Source organism: Paralichthys olivaceus, chromosome 9, assembly GCF_024713975.1.
Source record: "Paralichthys olivaceus isolate ysfri-2021 chromosome 9, ASM2471397v2, whole genome shotgun sequence".
Lineage (NCBI taxonomy): Eukaryota > Metazoa > Chordata > Actinopteri > Pleuronectiformes > Paralichthyidae > Paralichthys > Paralichthys olivaceus.
In genome coordinates this window covers 23101914-23121616 of record NC_091101.1, presented here as the reverse complement: position 1 = coordinate 23121616, position 19703 = coordinate 23101914, and the positions used below count along the sequence as shown (strand labels likewise).

Below are 19703 nucleotides of genomic sequence, written 5' to 3'. Positions count from 1 at the left end.
CTTTTCTGAATTAACGAGATTAGTTTTCTTAAAACAAACTAAAACACTGCTCTGTTTTCCAGAATTAACGATTTAATAATGACGTTGATTCATAAAAAAATGTAAAACAAGACAAAAAAAATGATTGAAATGAAATAAAAGTCCTTTATTCACATTGTTTGTCTCAAATTCATTGTTTGTTTTTTTCTGGACAGGAGTGACTCATCTTCGCTCTCACACCATCTTTGGAGCAGGGGGAGTCATGTGACGCAGCAGCACGTTTTTTCCGGCCTACGTCATGACGCAGGGAGCAACAGGAGGATGAAGTCGAAGTGAAGCAGCGAAACGTGAACTCGGTGAAAAGTGATCGATCAGATCTCAGGTCAGTTCATTTTCTCTTTTCACGACAAGTTTGAACTCGTGTTTGTTGAAGTGACTCGCGACGTGTCGTCACTTTGTGACACTCGGAGTCTCCGTCCACGTTGACATGTTGTTTACAAAGGATCCATTCATACCTGAGTCCGACTCTCGTCGGTTCATTCGGTCCGTCGTCAATGTTCACTGTGGATTCACTCATTCATCAATTAACCAATTAACTCTCAGAGACACGGTTTACATTGAACTGTCAGCGCTTCAGCGGACAGAGGCGAGTCTACAGTCTACCGGGGCAACGACTCCCAGGGGGCCCCTCAAACAGCAAGAGCACAAAACTAGAGCTGAATACATTTATAGGTGCAGTGTGACATCCGGTGCAAATGAAGCCTCAACTTTAACTGTACCGAGTGTGTATGTAGACTTATTGTACATGTGTATGTAGAGTTATTGTACACATGTATGTATAGTTATTGTACACATGTATGTATAGTTATTGTACATGTGTATGTATAGTTATTGTACACATGTGTATGTATAGTTATTGTACACATGTATGTATAGTTATTGTACATGTGTATGTATAGTTATTGCACATGTGTATGTATAGTTATTGTACACATGTATGTATAGTTATTGCACATGTGTATGTATAGTTATTGTACATGTGTATGTATAGTTATTGTACAGGTGTATGTATAGTTATTGCACATGTGTATGTATAGTTATTGCACATGTGTATGTATAGTTATTGTACGTATAGTTATTGTACATGTGTATGTATAGTTATTGCACATGTGTATGTATAGTTATTGCACATGTGTATGTATAGTTATTGTACGTATAGTTATTGCACATGTGTATGTATAGTTATTGCACATGTGTATGTATAGTTATTGTACAGGTGTATGTATAGTTATTGTACATGTGTATGTATAGTTATTGCACATGTGTATGTATAGTTATTGCACATGTGTATGTATAGTTATTGCACATGTGTATGTATAGTTATTGCACATGTGTATGTATAGTGCTCGTCAACATTATGTTATAAATATTCCAACATTGACGAAGGGTAGGAAGTGTAAATGTTTTTTTAATTTAAACATATTCACATTAAAGCACATTTTTCCAAAGAACATTAAAACCTTATAAAGCCTGGTGGTTCCCATCCGTGCCTGTTCACATGTAGGCATGAGCATTCATCTCATTAACTACACCACACATCCATTCTCAAGGGAAACGGAGCACAGTAACACAACAGTAATCCTGTTAATGTGTTATATCCTGAGAAACAGTTAAATACCACTAATGTGTCTAAAGTCGCTAACAACGGTGCCATGCTGATAAGTGGTGTAAAGGCAATAGAACTGATTATATGTCAACTCAATGTAAACTTCTTGAAGAGTATATTCCAAAATTCAAGGCTGCACAGAGGTAATACTGTAGATCAAGTTGTAATTATCATACACTGCTCACATCCCTGCTCTGCTTGTTTGGTAAACATCACTGGATACGTGTCACTAAGAGCTGAACTGTATGAATGAGGGGAAGTGTTCTGTTTATGTTCTGTTTATGTTGTGACGTAATATAAAAACAAGGAAACTTGCAAAATATGCAGGTGGACCCACAGACACTGATCTGACCCTTGATAACGCTTGTCCTCCTCACACCTCCTCCTCACACCTCCTCCTGGTGGTGTGCATGTGGTAAAGTGTTCTTTACCAGATGCACCACAACAGATCAGTCGCCACAGAGATGTTTCTTTTGTCTAAGCTGCACTGTGCATGCTGGGATACGATGTTTGAGATGAACTTGGTGTAATAACATTATTTCCCCTCCCCCCCACTTGCAGGGGCTGGATCATGGCCGGGGACAGTGGCTGCTGTACGACGGCAGACGATGGAGCAGAGAGCGACCAGCAGCAGCCTCTCATTCTGGAGAGAGTCGACAAAGACGCAGGAAAAAGTTGTCAAACCGTCGTGAGAAACCGTCTGAAGAAACACTGCTCGTGCACCCCGGAGAAGATCAAATCCAAAGTACTGGACTTTTTCCCAGTTCTGAAATGGATGCCACACTACAAGCTCAGGGACTGGCTGCTGGGCGACGCCATGTCGGGACTAATCGTTGGAATCCTGTTGGTCCCCCAGTCTATAGCTTACTCCTTATTGGCCAGTCAGGACCCTATTTATGGTCTCTACACTTCCTTCTTCTCCTCCATCATCTACACCCTGTTAGGTACTTCCAGACACATCTCAGTGGGGATTTTCGGAGTGCTCTGCCTGCTCGTGGGTCAGGTTGTGGACAGGGAGCTGGCTCTGGCAGGATACCTCACAGAAAGCATCAGTAGTAACGACAGCGCCGTCCTGCTGGCTGGCCAGGGGAATGACAGCGTTTGGCTGGACTGTGACAGGAGCTGCTATGCAATCACAGTGGGAGCCACGCTTACCTTTACTGCCGGGGTTTACCAGGTGGGTGAGCAGGGGCGATCGACAGATAGAATTGAATCTCTTGGTTTTGAATCTGCTCGTTTACTCCTGCTCAACTCTTTTCTCTCAGGTTCTCATGGGTATTTTCCAGTTCGGCTTCGTCTCCGTCTTCCTCTCAGACTCTCTTCTCAGCGGCTTCGCTACGGGAGCCTCTCTGACCATCCTCACCTCGCAGGTCAAGTACCTGCTGGGTCTGAAGATCCCCAGGCCCCAGGGCTGGTTCACTCTCTTCAAGACCTGGTTCAGCCTCTTCACCAGCCTGGGGAACACGAATATCTGTGACCTGGTGACCAGTTTGGTGTGTTTGCTGATACTGATACCAACGAAGGAAATCAATGATCGCTTCAAAGCCAAGTTAAAGGTAAAGACCAACTGCAGATATGGTTATTGTGCTAGTTTCCTTGTGTAAATACTACTTTTTATTTAATTTATTGAAATCCCTATCAATCAAAGTAGAAAGAGGTTTAAAGGTTTACATTATATAACCTGTGTAGATGAGACCCTAGAATTATGTGGTATGGGATTGGTACATACATTTGACAAAGCATTTTTGGCAGCACCAGAGGCATTTCTGATGCTGGTATCGGAACATCTCTAAAAATGCCAAATAGAATAGTTATTTAATTTTAATTTATCTAACATTATCTACTTTTATGGCAATTTAAGAAAGTTCCATTCCATCTCCACACTGTTACACTGACGAGTCCTCGAGGTCGAACATGGAATTTTAGTCTGGTCTTCTTTTGTGTGTGTGTTTTCTCACCCAGGCTCCGATCCCCTTCGAGCTCTTCGTGGTGATAATTGCGACCCTGGCGTCTCACTTCGGCCACTTCAACACAGAGTACGGGTCGAGCGTGGCCGGTGAAATCCCCACCGGCTTCCTTCCTCCGCAGTTGCCCTTGTGGTCTCTGATCCCCAACGTGGCTGTCGACGCCTTCTCCATCGCCATCGTCGGATTCGCCATCACCGTCTCTCTGTCGGAAATGTTCGCCAAGAAGCACGGCTACACAGTGGACGCCAACCAGGAGATGTACGCCATCGGCTTCTGCAACATCCTGCCATCGTTTTTCCGCTGCTTCACCACCAGCGCTGCTCTGACCAAGACCCTTGTCAAGGAGTCAACAGGGTGCCAGACTCAGGTGTCGGGGTTGGTCAGCGCCCTCGTCCTGTTGCTGGTTCTTCTGGTTATTGCACCGCTCTTCTATTCTCTACAGAAGTAAGTACAAGTCGAAGGGTTTTCCTCAATTACTTCTTTGTAAATTCATCTCACGAGTGTTAGGCACCTTGATATGAACTAAAGGACCTTGATAGTGGTATTTTCACTTGGTGAACATTTCACCTTTTTTATGTTAAAACAACATAAAACATTTCAGAATAAGAACAATCGGCTTTAGGAAAAGTAGATTAGCCATTTGTGCAGGAAATTCTTATTTAAAAGAAAAAGGAAACCGTGAATAAGTTTCGCCTGCAGACGTATCTTCTTGCTTAAAAAAGGCGGCTCACAACTGTCATTCCGGTTTGACTCACTCCAGTCATTTCACTCTTAAACAGACAGACGAGCTGTTTGTCAGAGTCACTCAGATACTTATCTAATGTCTGGAGGACACATGTAGAGAAGAGTCGTCTTTTGTCGCCAGCCACATGTAGTATGAGACACATTCTTAATTTGGGACAGGGCCAATCGATTAAATAAATAAATAATTAAAGTTATTTTTACAGATGATACAAAAAAAATCTGTTTTTGTATTATATTACAATAATTAAGCCAACATATCACCATGTCAATCTTATTTTATTCAGAGTAAAACCTAATTCAGCCTTAAAATACTTGTCACAAGTTCCAATTATCCTGTTTGTTTTAGAATCTAAAGGTTTAGGTTCTGGTTTGTTTGCAGTTCTTATCTTTTTTGTTTGTCGTTTATCATAAAAGAGGGTTTCAAGGTTAGACCAAGACAAACACCGTCTGATAACCTCTGATTATCAGCTGCAGAGTCACTGCTGCTGCTGCTGGTTCCTGCTCTGCAGAGGTTGTTTAAATATCTTCAGGCATCAACCGTTTTTAAACAAAACTCATCTGTTCTTACAAGAAGCTAGAAACGATGTCATGAAGAATTGATTGAATAAATGAAGGTGGGAAGATAAAGAGGATTTCTCACACTGGGAGACGATTTGATTCTTGATCACTGTCTAGTGACTGAAGCTGATGACTGATAATGATTTTTGCTTCTGTGCTGTGTGTTACACACGTACAAGCCCAAAAACAAACACTCCCTCAGACACACACTGGTTCTCTGGTCAAATGGAATGTGTTCATCATTAATGACAAACATCAGATCGGCTTTGTTCCTTGTCTCTTATTATCCTCCCTCTTTCTTTATTTTTTTTTATCGTGTTTGTCTCCTCAACTGTTTCTTGTTTCTTAAACTTTGACCCTCGGCCTCCTCAATAATCTGAGATAGTCTTAAAACGGGGGGGAGATCACGATGACATGAGTCTCCTGACCCTGGCTCTGTTCTTCGTCTGCTCAGGTGTGTCCTCGCTGTTATCATTGTGGTCAACCTCCGCGGTGCTCTACGAAAGTTCACCGACATTCCTCGCATGTGGCGCATCAATCGCGTCGACGCCTCCATCTGGCTGGTCACCATGATGACCTCGTCGCTGGTCAACACAGAGCTGGGTCTCCTCGTCGGGGTTTTGGTGTCGGCCTTCTGCGTCCTCGGCCGGACTCAGCAAGTCCAGGTCCTGGAGCTGGGCCAGGCCTCATCCAGGGAGCACTACGAGGACCTGTCGTCTTACCGTGGCCTTCACACTCACCCAGGAGTGGCTGTTTTCAGATACGAGGCCCCGATCTACTACGCCAACCAGAGCTTGTTCAAAAGATCTCTTTACAGTCGTGTGGGGCTCGATCCTGTGAAGGAGAAAACACGATGGATAAAGTTCCAGAAGCAGAAGAAGAAGAAGAAGAGCAAACAGGAGGAGGTCGCAAACATGAAGTCAGAAAAAGAGGCTGAAGCTGAGGCTACTGAGATTGTAACCCTGATGCTCGACGAGGAATCGCGTCGTAACTTGCGGAGCATAGTTATAGACTGTAGCGCCATCTTGTTTCTGGATACCGCAGGAGTGAATGCTCTGAAAGAGGTTCGCAAAGATTATGAAGAAGTTGGGGTCAAGGTGGTGCTGGCCCAGTGTAATACCTCAGTGCTGGACACTCTGGAAAGAGGCGGGTACTACCCCGACACAAGAGGAGATGACGGAGGGGAGAAGAAAATTATTTTCTTTACAATCGCAGACGCCGTCCGCTACGTCCAGAGCCTCTCTGCTCCCAACGGAGATTGTGACACCAGATGCTAAAAAAAAATTTAAAAAAAGAGAATCTGTCCAAATATCTACGTTTACATGTATGTTTGCAGTTTACATCTCACATGATGCAAATCAAACATGCATTGTTGCCGCTGTGCCTTGTAATGCTACAGTCGTAGCAGCAGTTATGTAGAATAAATGCAGGATAATTTAACTAAAGTAGAAAATGTTTTATTTAAATACTGCAAGATAGAATGCAAAAAAATAATTTAAAGTCCTCCTTGTAAAGATGTAGCTTGAGTACTCAACACATGGTACTTGAACTTCATTTTTAAGTATAATTTTCTCCCGTTTGCCCACAGACACAAAACAACAGACAGAGTCATATTCTAATTGAGTTTAGAATAATGACCCTCATCTATTAATGGTCCTTCCATTGATTTAAAGGAGCTGCAGACGAGAGCCTAAAAATATGGATTTTTGGGGCTGATGCTGACATTAGGGAGTAAAAGAATTCCTATAATGATAAATAAGTCGTTATAAAATGTTGCTGTCAAGTAATTTAGGCTTAATATTTTACTGTAAAAACCAAAATCACATACAGCCAAATATATGGAACATGAATCAACATATTTTATTACGTAAAAATGTGTTAATGCACCTGTTTTCTGCATTGTTTATTCTGTCAAATAAAAGCTTTAACAATGAAAGCCAAAACTCAGGACGAGCTTTACAAAATCCTTTACCTGAGAAAAGATGCTTTAACGGGACTTTTTTAACGTCAGATTTTAGTTGGTAATCATTTTAAAGATATTGCTGCTTGATGTGTACAATCTTTCTATTGTAGTAATGACATGTGAAAACTTTCACTTGATGTCCTTAAAATATTTTTATAATTTAGAAATAGCCAGACTGTACCTGAACATGTGCCGTGACAGTAACCCATAATGCATTTCTCTCTTGTGCAATGATTGTATGGGAAAGACATGATTACAAAGCCATTACGAAATAAATTAACACTTATTTTTACAAAATAAATGAGAAATAAGAGGTACGTTTTTCTATTACTTTTCATTTTGCACCTTTTGTCTATGCACTAAACGTCAGTGCCTATGATGATGCCTATGCAGCGCAAATACTGTACATGTACGTACTGTGAATGTTTTCAAATAAGGTGTTTTTCTACAATTCTTTATGATCTACAATCTGAAAACTTCACTCGTGTTATGTCCAAAGAACAAACGTCCTGTTCATTGTGGGTTTTTTTGGTGTGAACTGAATGTGCCATGTGGACACACAACTTTCTAATGTTTGTCTGCGTGTTTGCTGAGATTACTGACGTCAATACAGTTTTAGTTTGCGTTATTATATCTTGTCGAACACAGTTGTTGCCTGTAAACCTGTTGGGTACTTAATACTCTGTGGGAGTTACATGGAAATCTTTGGGTTTAATCTTGTGCCAGTTGAACCTCGTGATCGTTTTCTTTGTGTGGAACATGATCAGAATAAGGACAAGTTCATAAATTGGCTGTAACATTGATTTGCTAAACATTCACGGCTCTAAAATGAAGCTTCCGGGTCCATTACTTTGTGTTTTATGACACCAGAAAAAGCTCAGGGCTGGTTAGTGTTAGTGTGAGAGCTAAAGTCCTTATTATGTTCCAAACACAGCGGAAAGGACGTCATGGACCTAAAGCAGGAAATCTCTCTGGAGACAGAGGGACTGTTTTCTGTCACAGGAGAATGAAGCAGGTCATGTTAGTGAAGGACAGTTCAGATTCATCTTCACTTCCATTAACAAATTAAAAATGGACTTTAATTCAGAATACTGGAAAATGCTGTTTATAAAAAAAAGTCTGGGGTCCAGTTCAACCTTGAGCGTGAACTTGTGGGAGATGAACTGAGTGGAAATGTTGTCGACATGAGTGATTGTAGCTTTAGTTGTTTCTGAAACCAAACACAACTGTGCAGCACTTAGACAAACTGTTGTGTCATTTCAGTGTTTAGACGACGCTGCAGTATAAAGTCGTGTTTGTATTTATTTGTACCAAAAATGTAACCATGCACAAAATCGGAGGTTTTGTGATTGCATCAGCTTTTACCTGCTTTTATTCCAAACTGAACACGTGTAAACTGTAGACTCAGGTCTATTTGTTGTGTTGTTAATGACGCTGCTGTTTACTCCAAAGCTCAATGATTCTGTTATTAAAAATATGATATTATATATGCAAACAAGATATTAAAGACATTTAAAAAAAAAAGAAAAGTTTTCTCTTTACTGTATAAATACATTTCTTATATTTACAGCAACAGTTCCTGTTGAACTGGGGCGTGGTCTATGATTTCAATAGTAAATAGACTGTATTCATATTACAGTACATTTCACATTCACCTATTCATGCACACATTCACACAACGCTTCCACTGTATATCCAGAGCATACGTCCCACATTCATTCACACTCTGTCAGTCGACACTTCGGAATACAAACTGGAGGATTAACATTTCTGGTTAGTAGACGACCCGCTCTACCAAGTACCAGCCAGTAAAATGTAATTTAGAATTTATGAAGACATTTCTTTCAATCTTCTCCATCATCCAAGTAAAATCTGCAGCTCCTCGGATTAGTGAACGGAGATTTGACATTAGACCAACAGCACTGGGTCTATTCCTGCATGTGAATCAGCAGAGCACTTGTAATACTGAGAAATCCTCATGCAGGAATGTTGAAACTGAAATGTTGGGACTTGCAGTTTATTTACTTTAGATTTACATCTCCTGAGCTCCACCCTGTTCAGTAACTGTGTCTACAGTGCAGCTGAAAGTGAAGCCGAGCTCAGGGAAACGGCCACAACCCAACAACCCATCCCACAGTAATAAGTCAAGATGGACTCATGTCCACTCAGGTTCAAATGAGTAAATTATAAAGCGCTCAATCAACTGTAATACTTTTGGCATCAATTTAAAAAGAGCTTTGATACAAATCGTTGTCGGTCGACCGTACGTCAGATTGGCGAGGCCAGCATGAATAAAAACACAGCAAATGTTACTTCATATCTTGGTGGATTAAACATAAACCTACTTTGATATAAGATGATAATTTAATATTTCAAAAAGAAAACACTACCCACACACTTTGTCTGTGGAACCTCTTTGCTGCTCAATAAAACTTCCTGGATGACAAACTACAAAGAGGGTGAAAGAATCACAGATTCCAGATTAAAGTCCACGTGGTGGTTCAAGGTGAATAAGAATCCTTGAAGAGTCTGTCGATAGTTGAGTCTGATTCCAAACAGGACGAGATAAAATAACCAGGACGTCTGAGTGTGGTGAGAATAACAAAGTGTCTCATTTTAATGTGCTGCAGTTTATTTAACACTGATGTGAGTTCTTACCGGAGGAGCTGACTTGAGTTTCCGGGACAAGGTCAAGCGTCATCACTCCACAGTGAGAATCTGCAGCTTCTTTTGTGTGTTTAAACTTTTGTTCAGACAAAATAATTTACAGATAAAAACCGAGGCCTCCTCTCCCACTTTTGAGTTTCAAGGTCGACAAGACCAGTTTCTCAAAGCAAAGAATCAGTGGAGTCTAAATCGTTAACAGGACGTAAGTCAGACTTAGTGGTAGTGAGGAGGATTTTTAACACAATAGACTTTTACCTGAATAAGGTTCTCATCACTAAGGAAAGCAAAAAGATTCTCTGAGACTGAAACAAAGAAGAAAAAATAGGTTCACAGGAATATTCACACTTTGAGCTGCAGATTTAATTAAAGGATAAAAGTGCAAATCACTCTTTACTGTATAATTGGTGTAATTCTACTCTGTGTAATTCACTGACTTCATTTTTCCACCAGGGGGCAGCATTGACCAGGAGAAACTGGAAAGATGAAAATACAGTGTTTTCTTTCAATATTGACCATAAATGATTGTGAAAAATAAATTGTATGATATTTCTATTAATTCTGTCCAAGTCTAAATGACTTTTGATTTCACATATGTCTTTCAAACCTTTAAAATGCTTTAAAATATATTCTGTCCAGATATTGTTACCATGAACTTTATTTGAACATATATATAGATCAATAGATAGATAGATAGATAGATAGATAGATAGATAGATACTTTATTGATCCCGAAGGAAATTCAAGCATCCAGTGGCAGTAACATACATTGAACATACATTAGAATTAACTTGTACGGATGTCATAAAGAGAGTTTTCAGTTCAAGCTGTGTTACGTTTGAATTCATGTTTTAAGTTTGCTCTGTGTCCCTCTCTGTGTCCCCTCTGTCTGTGTCCCTCTCTGTGTCCCTCTCCTGTCTTCCCCTCTTTGTCCCTCTTCTATGTTCCACCCTGTGCTTCACCCTGAGTTCCTCTCAGTGTTCCTCTGTTTCCTGTTTTATTTTGTAGTCCCTGCTCCTGGTGTGTTTCACCCCTAGACTTCCTGCCCTCGTCAGGCTCACCTGTTTGTCCTGTGCCACCTGTCTCCAGTTACTCATCAGTTCAGTGTGTATTTAAGTCTCTGTGCTCCCTCATGCTTGTGGGTTTTTGGGTTTATCGTTGTTGAATGCTCATGTTCATGTGTTATGAATGTGCTCCCCTGTTTTGTCTGAGAGCATTTTTTGAGTTGTTGAAGCTGAAAAAGTTAAATGCTCTGTATTTGTATAGATGTCTTGATGACCGCTCAAAATGCTTCACATACAGTTTTGCCGTTCACACACACATTCATACAGAAGGTCTACAAAGGGACATTCAGGGTTCAGTATCTTGCCCAAGGACACTTCAGCGAGCTGATGGGGACGACTGGGATCGAGCCGCCGACCTTCTGGTTGGAGGACGACCTCAGCCACAGACGCTTCAAAGTTAATTCAGTCATTCCTGCTTTGTTTTACGCTTTGAACATCGTTTTAATCCACAGAGGTTAAAGGTCCAGTGTGTACCTTTTAGGTGAAAGAGATCCATCGGTAGAAATTGAATATAAAATAATCCTAGTGATGTGTTTCATCTAAATTGTTTTTTTCTTTACCCCAGAATGAGCCTTTATATTTAAATACTTTATATTTACACAGGAATCGGGTCCTCTCTACGGAGGCGGCCATGTTTTTTTACTGGACAAACCTTTTGAGTTTTTATGACACCTGAAGCTACCACGGGTTCTCTGTCATGTTTGGAAATAGAGGGTGAAGTGAAGGGTGTTCAGCTGCAACATGCAACTTCACCACTAGATGTCACTACATTCTAGACACTGAACCTTTAAAGCTGAAATAATTCAAGTCTCTTTTAGAACCAGACAACGATAAAGACAGATCAATTCATTTGTTGAAGATGTGTCGGATGTTTTAAACAGAAATAAACAAGTGACGGAGCAAATAAACGGAATCATCTGTTTTCTTTAGAAACCTGGAGTCACCTCTCTGAACTCTGTGTCCTCTGTGTTCACGCAGCCTGCAAATGTAATCAGGTAAGAAGAGACACCGAGGTGAACAGAGCAAATTGTCTGCAGAGAGGTGACAAAGCAGAGGTGATTATCGTCTCTTTCACGGCTTGTTACTTCTCCCAAATTACATTTAGTGGGTACGGCACCCGTGTTGATTGGAACATGACGTAAAACTCGCTCGTCGGATGGAAGGCAGCGAATCTGCTCTCGCTTCCAGTCTACGTGTTTTATATCGTCATCGGCTCCTAAGCTCACTTCCGTCATCGGAAACGAAAAAATAACTATTAAAAATTAGGACGAATGTTTCTGGCTCTGGAGGCGACGCTGAAGCTTTCCTACATTTCTAAAACTTTTTTAATTAATCACATTCTTTTCTGTATTTTGATTTGAACGCTGTATGACGTATTGTTAAGAGTGATTTTCTTCTTTATTATAGTTCATGAGGCCTGTGTGCGTTTGCAATTTGTTATTTTTCGATGTGGACAAAAGCAGCTTCATCTCTTAAATGCCACGAGTTCACGCTGCATCCTCGTCTTTCTTGCTTTGCCACAGACAGAGACAGACGGAGAGAGCGAGGGAGGGAGGAGGCTGCAGAGAAGAAGAAAAGCTCTTGTCTTCCAGAGGAATATTATTCCAAGTTGTCAAAACCCCAATGTTCCGTGAGGGGATGTTTCTGTATTTCACTGAGGGTTCGACCATTTTATGTTTGCTGTCAAATCCAGTTTTATCACCAATCTCTTGCATCAGCTCGACTTTCCTTCACAGATCCTCTTCCTCTTTTGATGCAGCTGACATATCTGCAATGTCTATATTTCCCCCTGAGGAATGAGTTCTGTTCGGTGACACGATAAATAAAAATACAAAAGCATGATATTAGGATCAAGTTTTACTTGTGCGAGTAGTTTTCTCAGACATTTTTCTGAAACTATTGAAGATTCACAAACTCTTGATTCTCTACAGACTCAGAATAAAGGGGTTATTGAGTGAGTGGATGATTTCAGACACAGCAGTTCCTTTAATTCCACTCTAGATCCTTAAAAGACTTTTCTCGAATGTCGTTTATATATTTCTGCTCCAACCAGCAAATCCTGAACATCACAATCTAATTTTTAATTTTGTTTTACTTCATTATATTTACAACCGATGTCATTAAATTCATTTTTCAACTTAAACACATTTAAAATGTACATTTTTTTGTTTATGATAAATAAGAAGATAAATGTTTGACAGGGGTTCAAAATGTGAAGGGGTTAGGGACCCTGTTAAAATGAATAGTTTATTTATGAGGATAACGGGTAGACCACTGAGGGAGGAGACACAGTCGTCCCCAGCGATGTGAGGCTTGGACCAATGGGAGAGATCAAACCAAGAGAACGATGGCTCACCTCCCGTTTCCTCTCTAAAGGAAACTGGCTCAGGTCCCTTCTTCCAACCTAATTCTAACCGTAACCCTAAAAAACAAGTCTCTTTGAAAAATGAGGAGCAGAATGTCCTCGTTTTCCCCAAATGAGCTCACTCCATAACGAGTACTCTCAAAACGGTCCTCGCAAAGATGTAAACCCACACACACATCTGCACATTTCATTCATTGGGTCGAACACATATTGAATGAGTTAAATCAAATGTATATAAATAAAGTGGTTTAAGTTAAGGACAAAACAACATTAAAATTCATGAGGAGGTTGTCTACAGTACAGAAGAAATGAAAACCAGAACATATGGTATTAATATAAAGACTTTTTATATTAATATCATATGTTACTGATATTAATCCCACAGGCATCAGGCACATAAAGATTCGATGTTCAACAGCTTCCATGTTTTTATTACATCACCGAACGATCCGGCAACAAGACTTCATCACTTCTTTTCAACCGAGCAAATACAATGAACATAATAAACCAATGAGTGTTTGCACAGTATTAATTCTGAACCATGACTGGACTCACCACCGGGGCCTACAGGGAGCCTGGAGGGACACACTGTTCTGCAGTGAGCAGATGGCGTGGAGGAGGCCGCGGGCAGCAACGCACACACGCACACACACACACACACACACACACACACACGACAACCCCTCTGAGCTCCCACCACAATGCCAAACACCCTGCTTCATCCACTGACTGAAAACTAATCATTGGATCAGTGAGGGATCACACACACACACTATCAGTCCACCACCACAGGCTCCGATCACACATCAGCCAAGCGCTGACCGTCAGAGGGGCAGAGTGAGCTGGGCTCTGTGGACGCCTGCAGGACGAGGCAGCGAGAGAGTGCTCGAGCCTCATTCGCTTCGAGATCGGCCGCCAGAGAACTTGTTGTGTTGGTTCATTAAAGCAACACTTTAAAGGTCCTGCAGGTTTCCATGGAGACGTGACTCATTTGGACACTTTGTGAAAGTGAAGACGTCCACATTTGTTCCTCTGGAGGTAAATCATCGAACACCACTGGGTCTCTCTCTGCTTTATCGTTCCTGCCGTCTCAAGGAGAGGCGTCATATCCTCTTAGATATCAATCAGTTTCATTAGGATCAAAACGTTCAAACTAAAGTCAGATTCATTGCTCAGCTAATAAAATCTGTTTCGTATGGTTTGTTGATATGAAAACTTATTTACAGGGTAAACAATGCAGGAAAGATTACGACTTCAGGGAATAAACAAAAAAGTCATTATAGGTTGAGGTGATAAACTTTTCCAAGAAATCTCCTAAACTGCAGTTGCACTGTACTGACGTGTTTTCAGAGCGGAGGAGTGGAAGTGATTTCCAGAACTGTTTGCCAGAGCCAGTTGATAATTATAATACACAGCATGCACTATTGAATCCTGCTTTTTCTATTGCATTGCATTCTTTGACTGTGAGTCAGAGTCGTATTGTGGAGGGAAAGAGAGGAGGAGGAAGATAAAGGTAACGAGCGGAGACGTCTCATCACCTCCTGAAGAGAGAAAGTGAGATGAAGCAGGAACGGTGAGAAAAGATGAGTCGAAATATTAAAGAAACTTGTTGCACAGATAAAACAGAACATTCTGGTGTTTGTTCCGTCTTTGACCACGAGTTATAATAACGAGAACAACGACGAGAAGGCAGCCAGGGGTTTCATTTTAGAATCTGACAAACATACAGACATCGACTCGCTGCATTTTCCAGCAACAGAAAAATCATGGGTTTCATAAATGGTTTTGTTTCATGTTTAATGTCATTGAAATCGCTGCATCTGTCATTCTTAAAACGATCTTGTTGAAAATAGTGGTTTTAATCTAAAAACCGCTGTGAGCAACGTGGTAGGAAAGAGAAAAGTAGGAGAGATAAATAAAACCAGCAGGTCTTTTCATTTTCTACCAGTAGCTGAGTGAACTGACTCATTTTAACGTCTCCTCGTGTCTCACTGCTCTTCTTCATCGGCAGGAAATTTACATGACGTCACTTTTCACGCCAAGAAAGTGAAATATAGTTTTTCTGCGAGGGGAGCAGCCTGATTCCAAACTTCTGAGCTCATCACTTTTTCTTTTTTCCTCGTAAAAGTTATGAAAGCTCATCCAGTGTGGACAGATTAACAGTGATGATGGACGCCCGCAGGAGGAGTTAAGTGTTTTACAATATTTTTCACCCCGGGAGTCTGAACCAGTGACTGTCGGCCATTTTAACGCCTGTTAAAAATTAAAATGTGATCAATATAAAACCTAAAGCAGTAATACAAGAAAACAACAGACTCCCGAGTGATCGAACCATTTCGCTCTCCATCTTACTTTGTTCCTCATGTTTCCTGCCTCCATCACTTCACTATTTTTTCAACCAAAAAGTATTTCACCTTAAATAAAGGAAATCAAACATTTTCAGCCAAAGAGCAGCTGCAGAACCAGTTACCATCACAATCATGGATGGTTGATGACAAGTGGCCACCAGGGGGCGATCCAGAAGCTGTGTTGTCACTTTATAAACAATCTATGATGATGTGCATTACAACTAAAAACATGCATCTTCATAAATGTCCATGTTAATATTAAACTTGTGACGTTTCACATACGTACATTTTTTATATATATTTGTGACAATTTACCTTAACATGTAAAATCCTATTAACTTGATGACTTATGATCAAATAACAAACTTTCTGTCAGTCAGGAGATAATTGTGAAAAAGTAAAAGCTGTCGAGGTTCCAGGACGGAGTTTAAATTCAACTCTGCATCACATTTATTTTTCAAATATATCTATAAACATTAAATCTTTCATCCGATCATCTGAGTAATTGTTTCAGCATGTGGCACAAAAAAACTTTTGTGCTTATTTCAGAAGTTGTTGCAGGAGTTTTCCTGGTAGACGTTGGAAACGATGACACTATTTATCCAACACTACTTTGCAGCACTTGAGTTTGATCAGACGATTTGTATTCAGTTTCCTCGAGCAGCATTTCAGTAAGTTGAGAAGGAGGCCATTTAAAACATGATGTATGTGGGTAATATTTCACGTGCACATGACGCAGTGACGGGAACAAAAAAGTAAATCTGAATGATGATAAACAATCTTTCATCATCATCACGTGGTCTGAACTCTACGTGAGATGCATGAAGCTTAGAGGCTCATTTTATCTCTCAAATTATATTTTGACCTCTTACAGTTTATTCTGCACAAACATTCTTCACACTCAAGGACTGAAAAACAGAGAATAAACCAAAGTCTGGAACATGAGCACATTACTGTGCGCACACACACACACACACACACACATACACACACACACACACACACACACACACGTCAACTGGAATGACGAGGCTGTCGACTGTCAGGATGAAAACATTGACAGCTGCACACCACAATTAGCTGGAACATCAACAAAAACCCATTTACCAAGAACTACCAGTGGGATGACCCATTATTCCCTCGGCTCTCCGTGACTGTCACGTCTTCCCCGTCAGATAAACTCATCCGCTCACTGAAGGCAAGAGAGACTCTTTCATGGAACAAAGGAATGAGGGTCAGGCATAAGCAAGACTACACAAGCACATCTTGCATTTCAAGAGTAAAGCCAACGTGTCAAGAATAAAGTCTTTATTCCCAATAATTGAGAATTGAACTGAATATAGTCAACTCCTCTGCTCCGTCAGATCCACTTAGAGATGAGACAGAGCTTTACGTCCTCGGAGAGTAAAGGTGAATGCATCGTGCATCTTATTTTACAATAAAGGAGAACACATATTTCAGGTTTCCTCCTCCTGTCGTCTGAATCATCCCTCTGCTCTCTGACTTTTATACCTCGGACATTTTTTTTAAGGGAGAAAAAAGTGACTACTTTGATTCGAGAGTTTACAAACATGAAACAGAAAAATCAATTTCACCGTCTCCTCTGTAGGATTCAAAAGGTTAAAGAAGACAAATACAGCGGAGGAACACGAGACAGACGATAGCTCAGTATATTTAAAAACATTCACAGACCACTAGATATAAAATGAAACCTCAGTTTAAACAAGACAAACCCCTGACTGAAGTCAACATGCCCACGTTTCAGAAGCCCAGACTTCAGTTTTCAACATTAACACACAGACACACACACAGACACACACAGACACACAAAGACACACAGACACACACAGACACACACAGACACACACAGACTTGAAGATAAGCAGGTTAAACTGCTCACTCAGCCGCCCCACACTCATCTGTGTTCCCAGAATAATTTTTTGACGTAATTACTGAACGATCTCACATTAAAAATAAATCAGTCTCCTGGAAACTAAAGGGAAAATCATTTGTCTCCATACGTTAAAATAAGGTCATTAAAAACACGGTGGACCTAAATTAAGATGAAGAGCTTTGTTCTATCAAAGAGAAACAACTGAGATTAAAGTTTGTGACTTTCATGAACCTGATTTATTCTCTGACTGTGACTCAGCTGCTGGTTGAGTCATCCAGGTTCTGCAGGTGATCATGGTGTGACTCATTCTTCCACATTAGATCTATTTCCTGCTAAATAAAATGTCAGGATCAAAGTTTAATTATATTTAGAAAAAGCAGGTACAGAGAAAAAAAACTTCCACTCGGAAAATAACCAAGAGCGTAGAATTAAAGACAATCGATCTTATTCTTTTTCAGTCACGGCCTTAATGAAGGAGCCGGAAACCCTGCCTCCCACGTTAACTCTGTGCCGACACGTTTAGTGTTCTGAGTTTGTGAAACGTACGTAAATAATGATGACTCATCTTCTTCTTCTTCTTCTATTGTTTGATGTTGTCTCTACTTCCTGTAATTTAACTCACTCTGCAAACGAACAGAACCATGATTCGGTTTGATCCAGACCCAGACCACCGCGCTCGCTCATCAAAAACATATATACAATAATACAATAAATAAATAATTATATTGAATAGGATGCTCAAAACCACATATGATGCAAAGAGGATTGGAGAGGAGATGGAGATGTCCATGTCGAGTTAGGAGATGATGTCATTTTATTATAGAGGTCCAACAATTATTACAATATGAAACAAAACAGTCTCTAAAGTGAATGAATGGTTCTCCCTCAGTTTGATGTCCACACATGCAGCAGGAGGCTGAAAGTGAAGAGCTGGTATCAGGTGGCTGCAACAAACTCAGAGTTTCTGAGGAGCGGATGAAGGAGGCAACTCGAGAAAAGAGCCACGGATTCCAAATAAAAAACTGAACTTTACAAGATGGGAGTTCTCCTTTTGACAAAATGAAAAATGACTTGGTCGGATACGAAGCTGCTGCCTGTGGGAAAGCGAGGATGGAGCGGAAACTCCGCGCTGGAGTCCATCTGAAAGGAAACGAACTGAGACGCAGAATGCGATCGATTTTCTCTTTTCACTTTATTCTCAGGGAGATATGGAAGAAAATAAATGGACTTGCTGAGAATGAGAGGAGGAACGGGGAGTGAAGGAGAAGTAGGAATCGTCCCCGTTTGGAGAATAAAGATCTGAGCTCGACTGTGGATTTCTGACTCTCCATCTTGAGCTGGTCTTATATTGTGTTGTCAGACTGTGTCTCTGAGGCTCTGCAGAGACCTTTGCAAACTGTTCTTCCTGTGACCACACAGAAAACAACCCAGACTCCTTTGCTCTGTTTCTTTCTTTTATATTCTGTTAGTCAGTGATCACAGAGAGGTTTGTGCCTTTGTTCTCGTCGCAGCGACCAGACTCGAAATGTTAAAGAAGGAACAATGGTGCGACTCTCTGACTCTTTCATTTCTATGAATGTCTCCCCCTGCCTCCTCAAACCAGAACAATTACAGGAAGGGGCTGCAAATGGGCATCGTGAGTGAAAATCCATTTAACGTCTCGGTCTTGAAATGAAAAGTCTCCATGCAGGATGAAGGAATAATGGCTCAGTGTCATTAGCGCTGATGAAGATCAGCTCTTAGCTCTGGTGTGAAGCTGTGGAGGCTTTTTTAAGGAGACGTTTCATTAATGGGAATGAACCTGTGTCTCAAAGGATGTTTACATTTTGTCTATTAAGTATCCAGGGGCATCTTTAGTCAAATTATACTTCAACATTCAATTTAAAGTCATATACTTTAAAAGAACTAATGCTAAACGGCATCTTTTGACATTATATCAAATGTCTATTATCTAATAATGGTCTTTTCTTGCCGTTTATTTCACCTCATTAATCTTTATCTTTATCTTCAGTGGCCTCTGTTTGTTTGTTGGCCTGTGCTTTTTGACACGTATCACCTCGGATGTTGTTTGTGTGAACTTGAACAGGATTTTTCATAAAGAAAAACACGCCCATCTCCAGCCTGGGAGAAATAAAAAGCCTCCGACCGTCTTTAAACACCAGACACTGACCTGCAGGACCACAACGTTTTGTCGACAACAGGCCGAAAGGATCAAAATGGATGCATTAGCTAAATACCATTATTCACCACATTTATTCTTGCATCTCAGTATTTGAAAACTTATTATCATCCCACTTTCCAGAAACGAAGCAAAACTATCCACCGACGACGATGGAGCCAGAGTCTGTGACAGACATCAACACGTTGTAGTTTGTTTTCATGTTCAAGGTTTTAAAAGACGCGTTTTAAGTCACGTGACAGAATCTGTTGATGATGAGGCTCAGCCCCCTCAGCAGATCATCAGTGTCTCACCACCACGCAGCTAAAGATG

General features: G+C 40.7%; 1 protein-coding gene across 1 annotated transcript; it reads left to right on the top strand.

Annotated features, from left to right (window-relative positions):
• Positions 1–216: 216 nt before the first annotated feature.
• On the top strand, positions 217–8406 carry slc26a2 (solute carrier family 26 member 2). The gene is made up of 5 exons (XM_069531846.1): positions 217–361; positions 2207–2822; positions 2911–3201; positions 3608–4056; positions 5369–8406. Exons 2-5 carry the CDS (start codon positions 2217–2219, stop codon positions 6189–6191), a joined length of 2169 nt encoding a protein of 722 aa, XP_069387947.1. The 5' UTR covers positions 217–361; positions 2207–2216; the 3' UTR covers positions 6192–8406.
• The last annotated feature ends 11297 nt before the right edge of the window (positions 8407–19703 follow it).